Source organism: Pteronotus mesoamericanus, unplaced genomic scaffold (genome assembly GCF_021234165.1).
Source record: "Pteronotus mesoamericanus isolate MK-2021 breed Mesoamerican mustached bat unplaced genomic scaffold, CSHL_Meso_final contig_73, whole genome shotgun sequence".
In the NCBI taxonomy this organism is placed as follows: Eukaryota; Metazoa; Chordata; class Mammalia; order Chiroptera; family Mormoopidae; genus Pteronotus; species Pteronotus mesoamericanus.
The window spans coordinates 9,544,554-9,559,428 of NW_026555245.1; the positions used below are offsets into that span (position 1 = coordinate 9,544,554).

The 14,875-nt window shown below is 42.2% G+C and overlaps 1 protein-coding gene across 1 annotated transcript in view; it reads left to right on the forward strand.

The window, feature by feature from the left end:
• The first annotated feature begins 278 nt into the window (after nt 1-278).
• The window catches only part of GNA14 (G protein subunit alpha 14), a 155,489-nt gene continuing 140,892 nt past the window's right edge, over nt 279-14,875 (forward strand). Inside the window, exon 1 of the mRNA XM_054583002.1 lies at nt 279-402. Coding sequence (XP_054438977.1) covers nt 279-402 — 124 coding nt within the window. The remainder of the gene's footprint in view (nt 403-14,875) is intronic.

The window sequence follows — 14,875 nt, forward strand, 5'->3', positions numbered from 1 at the left end:
GGCTCAGCTCGCCCTCTTCTCCCCCGAGCGGGCTGCGTGAGCCCGGATCCCGGGTGCACTTGATCGGTCCCAACGCTTGGGACTCACCCCTGCCTCGGAGCCCACCCGGGAGGAGGGACTGAATTCGGCAGGTCCACGCCTCTTGCTCCGAAACTCAAGTCGGCCCCCGCCTTTTCTCTCCGAACCCGGGTGCCCGTCGCGGGTCGGCCCAGCGACCGGCCCGGCGGAGGATCGGGGCGCTCCGGGCCACCATCTCCCCGTCGGTTGCAGCGAGCACCATGGCGGGCTGCTGCTGCCTGTCAGCGGAGGAGAAGGAGTCGCAGCGCATCAGCGCGGAGATCGAGCGGCAGCTTCGCCGGGACAAGAAGGACGCGCGCCGGGAGCTCAAGCTGCTGCTGCTGGGTGAGTGACGCCTTCCCTCCCGGCCATTCCCTCGCGCGGTCCCCGCCTCCAATCCCGGGGGCATACAGATGCCTTAGACGCCTGTCCTTTGAACCTCCAACTGGGCGACTTTCGACTACCCCAAAACAGGGTTGAGAAGGAACACTTGACCTATGTGTGCCCTCCCCTGTCGGTTCTGGTTTGCCTCTGTCCCTAGAGCCTCGACCTCCCCACCTTGCCGCCTCCAGCGCACACAGATTCTGTAGAAACCGATCTTGGATGTTCGGGTCCGTGGTGGGGAACTGCCTGATTCATAGCTTGGGTTCAGCTCTCAGTTCTAATAAATAAGTACTGTTGACTAAGCACTTACCAACTGCAAGACTGTGCTAAATTCTTATGGGTATCACCGCCAAGTGATGGGGGCAGGTAATATCTCCATTTTAGAGAATTAAAAATGGAGGCCCAGAAAATTAGCGAATTTGCCTTGACCAAAATAAGGCAAAGCAGATACCAGGTCAACCGTGCGGGTGAAGCCCAGGTCCTGGCCGCCCCCGGCACTGTGACCCACCCCACTGGCCACCCGCGGCGCTCCCTGGGAGGCTTTTCTGTTTGCAGCAGACCCTAAACGTCCTTGCCCAGTTGACCCAGCGGGCGGAGGTTCCTCGGATTCTGGCTTTGCCGCCCTAGGTGCTTTGGCTACTTCTCCATCTGGCTCTTTTGGTCTCCCTGCTCTATGTAGGACACCCATTTTCAACAACAGAAAGAACTTTTAAGGTTTGCCCAGTTTATGCCCTAGGACAGGGAACCCCGTTCAGTCCATTTGCTGTTTGAGGAGTAAGCAGCTGCAAGTATTTCCATTTTTCTTACATCCCTTCCAGACAGGAATCCTCTCTTATTCCAGTTTGTCTTTGATATGAGGAGTCTTCCTCCCAGAAAGAAAAGTCGATGTAGTTAGAATAAAACAGAGAAGGGTTTTAGACTGTTTTGCCTTGGAACTCGGTAAGGAAGCTTCTTACACTTACTTCCAGGGTTTGGAGGGCAGGGTCTAACCTTCCCCACTGCTGTGCCTCCCCTCCCCGACCGAGCTAAGCCTCTGCAGGTGAAGTGGGCTGCCCACCCAGAGTCCCCGCTGGCCTTCAAGCCCCAGACACCCATGGACTTCCCTGTCCAAGTCCTCAAGCTGGCTTTCAGGGACTTGGCAAGCAGAGAAGGCAGACTCCATCCCTGAGGAACGCCCAAAGGGGCAGGTGTGCCAGGTTGTGGACTATCTTGCAGACGTAGGCTGAGGGTCCACAGGAGCCCATGAGGACTTCCTGGGGGAAGCAGGAGGCTGGGCAGGGAAGGCAGGGGATTCGTGAATTAGCCAGAGTTGCTCTTTCCGGTCTGGCCTAGAACTCTGAGGGGCCTGAGAATTCTAAATTATACCTGGACTCCAGGTGGTCGAAAAGCTACATTTGTCAAGGGAGGAGGATTGTGTGACAGTTTGCTAGCTTGATTAGCTCTTTACAGTAGTAATTATGTGGGCCTCCATGTGCGCTGTCGCTCAGGGCCCCGCAGATGATGGGGCGGCCTGGCTTTAGCTGCATACTTTGTCTTGTCAAGGACAGGCCGAACCCTCTTTCATTCTGAAGTATTTTTTTATTTGTGTCTGTGTATGAAGTACAGTGTCTGGAATATACCAGGAACTTGGCAGACGCTGGCTCTTTGTATGAAAAATGAAGCACTAAGCTGAGCTATACTGTATTGGTAATAAGCCTATTTGTTTGAAGTAAAATGCTTGCATTTACACTCAAACTAGGGGAGGAATGTTTGCAGATAAATTGTTTGCCCTGGAAGTTGAATTTAATCTTGGTGACTAGAATCATTCTTCATCTCCCCACCCTCTTCTCATCCCCTTGAGACAGGGCTGCGCGACATCCCAGGACCCCTATTTTCCTCAGGCCCCACTGTGACTGGCTCCTTGTGTTGGTGCTACTCACTCAGGAATTGCTAGAAATTGTTTCCAAGCCACGTGGCGTTGTCCAGAATCCCCAAAGGATGGACTTCAAAACCTCTGATTTTCAGTCTTTCAGTCTTTAAGGGAGTAGGGCACACTTCCATTTTTTTCTCAAAATAGAGGAGGAGTCAACGACTCAGAAAATACAGGAATCAGGGAGAGGTCTGTACTATTTTGTTTGAGGTCGGGCAGTTTGAGTGCAAAGTTCATTCACCTGAGTCTCTGCAGGGGGTGGAGACGATCCATTGCTCAGATGCCTCAGGTGAAAGCTCCGCTTGGCAAATGGGAGTTTAGGATCCTGTGTGGAGCATGGACTGGCCTGAAAAGCCACCCACTCTTTCACAAGGAAGCATGCTTTTGCAGCTACGTGATCTGAGGATGTTTTTGAAGTGCATCGATGGTTTAGTTCATATCCTGTTTGTGCATCATAAACGTATGGCTCAGTGTCCGTAGGAAAAATAAAGCTGTTGTTGGGTTAGGGCTAGTAATTGGAAGATGTCAGTGTGATGGTCTCAGATAAAGGAGGTCAAAAATAAAGAGGCTCAACTTTAGTACAAAGAAAATCCTTATCAGTTCCTCAGATAAAAGGACATAAAGAAATTCCGATAAGAACCCTCATTAAGTACTCTTCAGTGTGAGAAGAAAGTATCTGGACAGTCGAAATTAAATGGGAAGAAATGTAATCTTTTGTTGATTTTTAGTATTAAATAAGGCTTGGAAAGTGGTGTTAATCAGGTCGAGTCTTAATTTTGGATGCAAACCTCATGTTGAAACTGTCTGGAAAGAATGTTTACTGGAGATTTGGAATTGAATTTACGTGGGTATAGGAGTTAAAAATATAGGTTCTTAAGCCAGACTGCTTGGGTTTAAACCCTGGCTCACCCCTTTCTTAGCTGTGCACTAACTTCTCTCCACTTTGTTTGGCAATGAGTACTTGGTGTCAGCTATCATGGCTCCGTTTTAGAGCCTTTTAGAGCATTTAGAGCATTTAGAGCATTAGGGCACTGGGATGGTCGCTTTTCATTTTAGCCAATCAGTTGTAGGTAGCATGGCAGTTTGTGTAAATAGTCCTGATAGTACTTTGACAGAAATGTTTTGCTTTTAGTATCCCTTACTGTTTGGGTTTGTTGTTTGTTTGTTTGGGTGTTTTGGGTTTTTTTTTTTTTTTTTTGCACTGTAAGCTCATTTTATACTGTCTCTTCCTCCTTGCACCAAAGAGTAGAAAATCTGAGTCCCAGAAAGTTTTACTACATTGGTTATAACAGAATTCCATTTTAAAGCTGTCACTTTTCTGGGCTGGAAGTCTATTAGAGGAAATGGTTATAGATAGAATGGGTTTCTCAGTAGAAGGTGACAGAACTTTCTGGCTCTGTGAAGAACAAAAGGAATGAAAGGATATGTGTGCCTATGCTCCCTTTTGCTTAGTTTAATGCAAAAGGCTTTCCCAAAGTGCTAGGCATGGGGCTCAGTGATGAGGATCATTTCTGAGTTGACTTGGAGTTGCTCTTTCACAGGTAACTGTTCTGAGAAAAATGGTCGTAAACAGAAACTACAAGGTATGAAAGGGGGAGGGAGGGATCCTCTGAGTCTGGCCTTGAAAGACGGGGAGGGAAGGATGCTGATGTCATCCTCCACGTTGCTGGGGGGCTTGTGCAGGACACCTGCAGCAGTGCCCGCCTGCCTACCAAGAGAAAGCTCTGAGGACAGTAAATGATGTTCTCAGAATACTATGGAGGACCCCTTGAGGGCAGACCTCAGTGAGTGTTGGTGTTTTAACCATTTATGTGAATATTATGTTCACTATAAAGTAAATGTTAACGCAAAGATGCTTACTTGTTTGTGTCTTAGTAGGGCTTCAGAGAGAGAGACCGTGAGGGTTTGTCTGTGGCTTATGTCCGCTCTGGCTGGAATCGACCAACCTCCCCAGGTAGCCCGCTTCCACCCGTGACACAGCGGTCTCGAGGGCCACTCATGAGACAAAGGGGAGTCCTCCTTCTCTTCTTTCTGCCTTTAAATGAATAAAGGACCTTACAGATAATGGATTTTTACCTTTTCAAATAAGGCACATTGAGGTATGATTTACATACAATTCAAGTCGCCAGTTTTGCATGCACAATTCGATGCGCCTTGGCAGATGTGAACGGCCGTGTAAGCCTTGGCGCAGTCACGACATAAAAAACCGCTTCGATCACCCCCTGAGTGCCCCTCTGCCCTTCTGTGGTCAGTCTCTCCCCCTGAAATCATTAAAACATTTTTTTAAAATTTGGAAACCATTTGTAAGGATAAGAATAGTACCAAAACCTGTAGGTATGCCTTTTTCCCAATTGACCTATTACTGAAATTTTGCCCCATCTTCTTTCTCATTTTTGTGCTCTCTTTAGTGTTTCTGAAATGTTTGACAGTAAGTTATATATGTACCAGTTCTCATATATATGTATATATTTTAGTTGCTTCTAATCTGGAACATTTTCACAGGCTGTCGTCGCTTTTGGGACTTTACATTTTTTAAGAATATACTCTCCTTTTCTTTTTCTTCTTCTTCTTCTTCTTCTCCTCCTCCTCCTCCTCCTCATTCTTCTTTAAGTTAAACCCGCTATCTTTTTAGTAGAACATTTCTCATTTGGGGTTTGTCGAGTGATTTTATTACAATTAGAGATTCCAACTATGTTCTTGGCTGGAGTGTGCGATGTGTGTCCTTTCCAGGGGCCACCTCTAGGGGCGCCCCATGTCTATCTGTCCCTTAATGGTGATGCTAAGTTTGATGGCCCGCTTGTTTTTTCTACTGTATCGCGGGGAGATACTTTCTAAAACCATGCAAATATTCTGTTCCTCATCAAAATATCCCTCTAGATTTTGCATCGATATCTATAATTCCTGATCCAGTTTATAACTTGATGGCTGCAAAACGATGATTTCCCTACTGCAGCACTATCCCCGCATTTACCAGTTGGCACTGGGCACTCTACTGTAACGATACCCCCCCGCCTTTGCTCCTATTTATTTATTTACTACCCACACAAACTCATGAATCTCTAGGGTTTTTTTTTTAAACCAATGGTTTTTACTTCATTACTATATTTAATCACTTTGGTGCTCAAATTGTATCCGATTCGCACAATGAGATCCCCTTCAAGCTGGTTCCTATGTCATTGTGACCTGTCTCCATCCTTTCTTTGAGCACTTCCTTGTTTTCAGGCATAACTAGATACTCCAGGTTCATCTTCTACCAGCCTTCCCTGTCCAGGAATCAGCTATTTCTCTACAGGGCCTTGGTTACTTTTAGTAGAGAACTGCACCTCTTCTTTTAAGATGCTTAAGCCTCTTGAAACAAAGATATCAAGTCCATTAATTCAAATAAGTCACCAATATCAAGTACCTGAAGGACCACATTTCTAAAGCATGGAGTTAGAGGATGAAAGTGTGAGGCTGTGAGCAGATCTAAAACGGAAAAATCCGACAGTGAAGTTCGATTAAAAGCACTGTAAAAAAATGTCTTAACCCTCAAGAGATTCTTTTTCTTTTTAAAAGATGCCTTCTGGTCTAGATCACTTTTTGTTTTCTCTTTTCCTAGGATACCTGAATCATAAGAGAAAAGCTCTCCTCGTAAGAACTCCCACGTGTGGGCTTGCGGGAAGAAAGGAAACTAGATTGAGAAGGCAAAGAGAGAGAGAGGTTTTCAGTGAGTCAGTGTAGAAAAGCTATTATATTAATACTAAAGACGGAAGTTGAAATTCAGGCCAAAGGGGACTTTATTGGAAGGATCCTCACCAGGGCACCTCAGGAAATTAAAGGAGTTGAGTAATAAAGACAGGGAAAGAGCAAGTGCCAGGGCAGCTCTGGGGCACAGCCATCAGCATGACTTGGCCTTACTCTTTTCCAAGCTTGAGGGCCCTCTGTGGATCAGGGCAAACTCCTGGTTCAGGCCCTTCTGGCCAAGGGATGCACATCACAGGCACGGCCGGGGGCAGCGTTCCCCGTGACTCAAGCAGCCTGCTGCCGACACCGGCAAGGGAGTCCAAGTGCATCAGCGGGAATCTGTGAGCTGTAAAGGCAGGAGTCCCTGCAGGAGCCCCTGTGGCAGCCCTCACCTTCCATATGAGCAGTTGGCTCTCTGCTGATGAGGACATTAACAGGCTATCACGTTGGCTAGGGCTCTTGGTTGCAGACCATTTAAGCAGAAGAATAATTTATTGGAAGGGAAGCAGGAAGCACACAGAATCAATGAGAATGGCAGAGCAGGCTCAGCCAAAGGGCAGGATCCAAGGGAGTCTTGACACGGCTATCAGGCCAGACTGCCAAGCACACAGACAGTGACTCTGCCACCCCGATAGTCACCCAGCCTGCGCTGGACACTCACCGCCACAGCAGTGCTGCAAATAATCAGTGACCATCTCCTGCATCCTTGTGCCACCTTTCAAAATGTCAGGCCATCTGATTGTGCCCAGCTGGCAGGAAGCTGATGGGGGTGTGGGTGTGGGTGGAGAGGCAGCAGGCACAGTGGTGAGAACATGCTCTCTGGGTTTAAATCTAGGCAAGAAGTAGTTCCCATTGTGCTGCCACCGCCCTGCCGTGGCCCGGGACACCTACCTACCATTATAAGTTCCCTAATCTAGCATGTAGCTCCTAGAAGGACATGTGGGTAGGAGGGTCAACAGCTTTAAGTCTCTGTTGGTGCCTCTTCTTAGAGATCAGGCTTCTGATGTGTGGCCATAACAGAATCATGCTACGGACAGTGCACTAAGGCTCTGGAGACCTGAGTTTCTTTCTTTGATGTGTGTGTGGGGAGCCTCTGTGTACTGGATATATGACAGTGAGAAAGACTTTCCCTTTGAGCCCCAGTGTCCTTACTTTTAAAATGAGAGGTTTGGATTAGGGAACTACTGAGGTCTTCCCAATTCTGTCATCAGATGTTTTATACCAACAGTTCTCAAAGCGTGTTTCTAGGACCGGTAGCATTGGCATCAGCATCTCCCAGGAACTTGCTGGAAATGCAAACTCTCAGGCCCCCCAAAACAGAAATTCTGGAGTGGGGGCAGCAATCTGTATTAACAAGCTGGGCAGGTGACCCTGATACACGCTCAGGGTGAAAACCTCTGTCTGATAGCGCTGCCCCAGATCTCAGGACTGGACAGCCTCTTGCATTGTCAGTCTAGGCGCTCAGGCAGACATCCTTATATCTCAACAGTTCTTCAGGTGGCCCATGGGACTGACCTGCCTAGGGATGCTCTGTTTCTTGAACTTGAAGCACTTTCTCCTTTGTGAACTTGATGAAGGGTCTTCAGAGTCCAAACTGGGTAATTTTTAGGGGTCCTTTGGCCTTGTCCCCAAGTAGGTGGGCAAAGAGGAAGAGCAAGCACATGTGTATGATTTACCTTGGCCAGAGTCCTTAAAAAAAAAAAAAAGCAAGTGGTCGCATTTGCATGCACTCTTGCACGTTGAGGTACTACTCAAAAAGTTGTGCTCCTTAAATTGCAATGGCTTTGTGGCTAATCACCATTAAAAGTAGTTATCTTTCTATCATGAACTAAGTGGTGCAGAGGAAGCATATTCTAGTAAGAGCTCCCATATATCAGTCTTCTCTTTCAAATTTCACCCTCCATGGAACATTGGCTGGTATTTCCATCCAAAGGGTGATTAATATTCCTGGTTGTCAAGTCTTTTTTTAAGCAACTGATAAATTTTCATATTTTTTATTTTTTTAGTAAGAGGAAAAGAGAACACTTATCTTTTATTATTCTGCCTGAAGGGTGTCTTCTGTATTGTTAATTGTCAGGGAGCCACGAATGGATTAACTATGCCACTGCTCTCTCAGATTTTCCATAAATAACACCTCCCTGTTGAACAACCGATTCCCAGAATTTTTGTTTCTCCTGCTCAGCTACTTGATAATTGGGGAGCATAAGCTAATTGTATTACTGAAAAAAATCAAATACAAAAGGTGGTAAATCATTCTTAGAGTCATCATCTAATCTACGCAGTGGTCTAAGTCCTAGGCGTTGAGGTCAATGCCGCTCGAAATGCAGTTGTAGACCCAGGCCAGCCTGTTCACAAAAGACAAACACAGAAATTGAGAGTAAGCATCTAAAAGGTTTTATAGCAATTTACTATTGCTGTGCCATCAAAGGGTATTTTTATTGTATCTTATAAATGTATCTGCCTGCAACTGAGGGGGAAGTTTTAAACATTGCTTCCTTACCACAGAGAATTTGAGGAACACAAGTGCGTCCTTTTTATGAATGGGGCAGAGAAAGTCCAGAGCAGTGAGGAGACTCGACAGATGTCACAGGGTTTGGGGCTCAGTAGCTAATTGGCAGTGGCACCAAGTCTAGAAGTCCAGTCTCTGAGTTGCCAGCCCATTCTTTCATTAAGTCAGTCTCAGTCTTCATGTTGAATTGCATTGTTTCTAAGGCAACAGTGATTTTAAGACTTGCCATTGATTTGAAAACAGCTTTTTCAGGAAATCAACCACCACCATAGTAAATGTACACTTCATTGCAAAAGCATTTCAACCTTAAAAATGTTCATTTCTGTGGCAAAAATCTTGAAATCAAGGATATAAGGTAATTTATTTCTATTTTCCCCTAATCAAATAACACATATTTAAAATAAAGCAAAACTGTTCCAATTATTGACATTGTATTTAATTTCATGAGGCCAATTTCCATGCTCAAATTAGGTTAGGGAAGAAGCCTCTCTGTATGACCATTAGCTCACAGGGTTCTAATTTGAGTTATTATATTAAACTTTGAAAAGGGTTGTTTCCTGGATTAGGGGGACTGTTATATACAAAGAAAGTTAAGGAAAAAATAAGAGCAACCAAATGTTGTGAGAACTCCAATGCCTGTCTAACTGTGGATGGGCCACATCCAGGCAATAAATAAGTTGAGGAAGAGTCTTAGATAAGACCTTGAACTCCCTGAGGGCTCATCATTGATCCCACAGTGTTGGGCACAGAGCTAAGCTTAAGTACTGGTTGAAGGAATGTGTCAGTCACTGTATATATAGTGGTTAACATGAAATACTAGATGAGGAATAGGAAGAATTTCTTAGAGGAGACGGAGATCCCTGATGTTTGGGATGGTCTGGAAATGTTCATAGAAGGAAGATAGGCCTCAGCTAGTTCTTTAAGGAAGACAAAAGTAGAAAATCCCAGAATTAATTTTTAAAAAACTCTCCAATATCTTGGCTAATTACTCCTTTTGAATATATATTTATATCTAGATTAGTGGTTTCAAAATATAAAAATTGAGCCTGGGTCCCAGGACTGAAACAATATTTGTAAAATAGTCCTTGTATTTCCATAAATAATTATTCCTGTACAGGATAATGTTCAGATATGTAACTGGAACTATCGTTGAGAAATTTGCTGATTATTCTTCTCTATTGCTTTATTCTGAAATAATTTGAAAACAAAATCATAACTCCTCATGGTCTTTATGTAACTTTTTAAAATATGTATAGATCTGTCTACAAAATAAAGGAGTTAGATCTCATGACTTTAGAGGCCAGTCTCACAATTTTATGAATAAGAAATTTGGAAATTGCAAAAGGGGAATCAGTAATTGCAAGGTCTTAAATCCTCTGAAACTAAAGACCTAGTGTGGTGTGCTAAAAGCCATATCGTTACCTGAGCAAATTTTATATGAAATTGGCCTCTTTCTGTGAAGCTAGCAGAAATAATAATCTTATATTGCACTAAATGGGGATATTTGAAGTGATAAGTGATAAGAGGTTATGTGCTCCACATATAAACACATTGCTTTTATTGATATAAATCTTTGTAATTGGTGTTAGTCATAAGGGTGGTTTTCAGATTTTGGAATTTTCAGTTTGTTTTTAAAAAAATTGGGAAAGGAAACAAAATGGAACAATTCATTTAAAATTTTTCCAAGACAGAATGTTAAATGTATTTTAATATATTCATTAAAAAAAACCCAAAAGTGACTTTAGACATGATTATCAACGCTTAACATATCCAAAATTGAACACATTGAACAAAATTGAAAGGGTTTCCCTTCTCTCCCCAAGTCATGTGTTTGCGCCTATCTTTCTTATCTCAATTGACCTCCCAGGTGTCCAGACAAGAATCCAGAGTCTTTCTGGACTCTTTCTTTTACACCTAACACTAGAAATAGAAATGATCATAATAACATTTGATAATAGCAACAAATGATAATAGTAACATTTTGCATCTAATCATTATTTTAGATAGTTTACGTTAATGATCTCAACTATTCCTCCCGTGCTTTGAGGTGCAGTTCGTATTACCCTCTACGTTCTACAGGTGAGGAAACCGAGGCCCCCAAGGCAAGGCTCCCAGCCAGAGTAGGCCTAGGGTTTGAACTCAGGAAGCCAGACTCCAGAGCCCTGGTTCCTGACTCCAGAGGCCTGATTCTCAGTCATGGTCCTGCTTCTGTCTCCCAGAGCCAGCATCTCACCAGAATATACCCCAAGAGGCCAAATCTCTCCTGTCCCCAATTCCTGCCATCCTCTTTGCCATTCTACTTTCTTCCCACCTCTTGTCTGGATTACTCCCTCCATTTTCCACACTACAGCCAGAGTGATGATTGAAACATGTAAAGCTGATTATTTTCCTGCTTCAAAACCTATGGCTTCTCATTACCCTTGGGCATAAATCTCAAATTCGTACATGGCCCATGGGACCCTCTGTCTGTCCCCTGGCACCCCTCTGCCATTGTTTCCTATGATCACTCATTTCTGGCCACAGGGCCTTATTTTAGGACTATCAGTTGGCCAAACTCTTCCTTCTTAGGTCTCTGCACATGCCAACCCATATTCCTACAATGCACTTCCTTATTAGTCTTCTAGTGAACTGCTACTCATTTTCAAAATATATCTTAAATATTCCTTCTTCCCAAATATTCCTGACTCCCCAATTCAGTCTCCTCAGAGTATTCTCCTGTAGCCCATTTCCTTTTTAAAAATAGTGCTTATTCTAGGTGAAACTCTTTCTAATACTATAATGATGATCTGTTTTCCCTGCTGGACTCCAAATTGGACAAGTGTAGGGATGACTAGAACCAGTGAATCCTCAGCATTTTGTATAGTGCCTGGGAGTTTCATTTCTGAATGAACAAATATATTGCCACCTAGTATCAATATTATTGCATAAAAGATAGGATATTTTAACTTCAAAAAGTAGAAAGGGCTTATTCTTAATAAAGAATAATGCTTTAAAGTGATGAAATATGCTTTTATGACTAACTCACTATTTGTTCTTTTTAAACCTTCACTTTTGGACTAATGAAAATGTCATTACATACTGACACTGGACTATGCTCTGGGACCAATGATTTATTTCAGATATTTTATTTGTTTCCTAAGCTTTCGGATTTTCTTATGCACAAAAATGAATACTCTTTATATGTATATATTTTTAACTTAAAAACTGGCATTTGTATTAGAGATTACAAGCAGTCTCCTGAATATCTGTTCTTTCCTCCTGTAATACTAGAAGTTTTTTTCTGGGTGCATGGACACCATCTAAGACTATATATTTTTTAGCTTGTCTGCTACTAGGTGTGGCCGGTTGACTAACGTATAGCCCCCGGGATGTAAATGTGTAGTAATATAAGCAGTTCTTGAGTGTTGACCTTAAAAGGAAAGGAGGCTTTCTTTCCTTCTACAGAAGGAGGCTGACTTTGGTGTCAGGAGCCGGCACAACCATCTTTTACAAAGAGAGGGAAGTCTGATGTTGAGGATGAAAAAGCAACAAGGTAGAAAATGTCTGTGTCCATGATTCCATGAAGCCTCTCTATTAGCTGTGAGCTACAAATGATGAAACCCTTGTTCAGAGCAGTTAAACTGGTACCCTAGTTAATAAAATATTATGCATTTTGCTTTACATTTAGTTTTTTAATATTCAGCACTATGTCTGGGAGTTCTTTCTGAAACGTATGTAATTCTAAGGCAGAAAAGTCAAAATGGAATATGGAGGAGGGGAATCTAATGTGATGCCGTTACTGGCCAGCTTGTGGGCAATGCTGCATCTGTGTCTCATCCCTGCACCATCACCAATGTTGTGATATACGCCATGGTCTCCTGTATTCTCTGAAACTGAGTTTGCAGCTATTTGATAGGGGCTTTCCTGTGAGCAAACATTTAAAGTTTCTTGTTTTAATTGATATTGAGTCTATTAAAGTTGAAAATGGAAAAACTTAGTTTCCCTAAGCCTTTAATTTCCATTTTAATTTTTTTAAATCTAGCCCTTTTTGTATAAAAATAACTACGCATTTCACTTAATTCTTTACTTTTCAATTTACTACTAAATTAACTCCATTTATTAATTCAGTGAATTAAATAATTAAATCTCCTTTGAACATTTTAAAACATATTTACACATATTAAAAACCTGAGTATCCTCAAATATTTCAAACCCCTGACAAAGCTGGCAAAAAAAGCTAAGCATTTAAGGGACTCCAGTAGACCTCATAAACCTAAAGCTATACATTAAATTAATCTTATTCTTTTAAATAGTCAAATACTGTCTCTAAATATAATGAAATACTCTAAATTTATCACAACTCTAATAGATTGTTTAGTATTATATTGAAATACCTTAAATAACAACAGTATTAAAAAAAAACCTCAATGCTGGAAAACAGTATGGAGTATCCTCAAAAAATTAAAAATGGGATTGCTGTTTGACCAGTGATTCCAGTTCTGGGAATATATCCTAAGAATTCTGAAACACCAATACAAAAAAATATACGCACTCGTATGTTCATAGTAGTGTTACTTACAATAGCTAGGATCTGGAAACAGCCTAAGTGTTCATTAGTAGACAAGTAGATAAAAAAACTGTAGTACATTTACACAATGGAATACTATGCAAAAATAAAAAGGGCTCATACCTTTGGCGACAGCATGGATGGATGGACCTGGAGGACATTATGCTAAGTGAAATGCATCTGTCAGTGAAAGACAAATTCCACATGATCTCACTTATATGTGGAATCTAATGAACAAAATAAACTAACACACAAAGTAGAAACAGAAGCATAGATACATGGAACAGACTGATAGCTGTCTGAGAGAAGGGAGGGACTAGATGAAAGGTGGTGAAGGAATTAGCCCAAGAACATTGGTGCGTGACTCATGGACATGGACAATGATGTGGGGATTGAGAGACGGAGGAGAGAGAGGGTGGGGCTGGGGGAGATGGGCAAAGGAAAATAAAGCAGGGACAACTGTGATAGCATAAATGATAAACTTAAAAACTCAGTGCTAACTCACAGCTACTATACTTATTCTTAAACTTAACTTAGAGTATTATTACTACATGTATGATTTAGTATTCTCATTCCTTAGTGTAATGGGGCTTGAAAAGTTCAGCTCAGCCAAGAAAAGATTTATAATTTTTGACCTAAGAGTTAGGACTATTTTTCAAGTCCCTACAATTTCTTGCAACCCAAAGCATCACTTATTCCTTTATTCCAATTTTTACTGTTTTTTTTAAAAAAAACTTTGAATCACCTTATTTTGATTGATTAGATATAGAACCTGCAGTGGCAACTAGTTTCTTCATTATCTAATTTGTGTTGAAGAGATTCTGTACTTTTAAAGTTCTTTTAGCCGTTTCGTGACCATCATTTCTAATTCTCCTACTGCCACATTAAAGAAGAAAAGCTGAGATCTCAGATTCAAGAAATGAGAGCTATGAGGTCCTTTCTTAATGCTTGTCTCTGTTCTGCTCTGGATAACCTATACTTGAACACATCTTATCAGTCTAATATTGTTCACATATTTCTTTCTTTTCAATGGAAACATCGAGCAATTTAAGAATGTTAAAAACAAGGTGAAATAGAGTGAATTAAATGTAGAACTCTCATCACAAGCCATAAGCCTACTGAAAACTCCACCAGCTGTAAGCCTTTAAAGCAAGAAGCATTTGGGTTTAAATTTAAATGCTTCTTTTTTTTTCTTCTAAAATGTCTAAAATTTGGCTGAATCACTTGCTTTAACATCTTCTCTCTGCCTTTGCATTTGTTGCTCTGGAATTCTAGACTGTCTATAGGTAGCTCATGCATGAGGAAACTGCTTGAACTTCCCCCAACTATTTTCAAATTACCATTCACTTAAAGCAATGAGGAAGTCTATCTGCCTTGCCTAATAATTTCATTTGTCTGCACTAGGGGATGGGCAGGTGGAGGAAATGAGGAGGCGTTGGTTTATTTGACATAAGCTCATTAAGAAAAGATTGGACACTAAAGTTAGTGGCAATCAAATAGGCATGGCCCCAGTGAAGCCTATTTGTTCTATGTGTGTGTGTGTATGTGTGTGTGTGCGCACACACATACACACACACACACCCCCCACCACCACCATTACCACTAGATAATTTGAAATCAGTTAATAGTTACAAGGCAATTTGAATTTTCCATTAGGGTAATTAAACTGATTCTATCTATAATGAAGTTATATCCCAGTGCGAGCCAGAAAATGGCCAGAAAACTTACTATCCAAGAAAAGGGCATT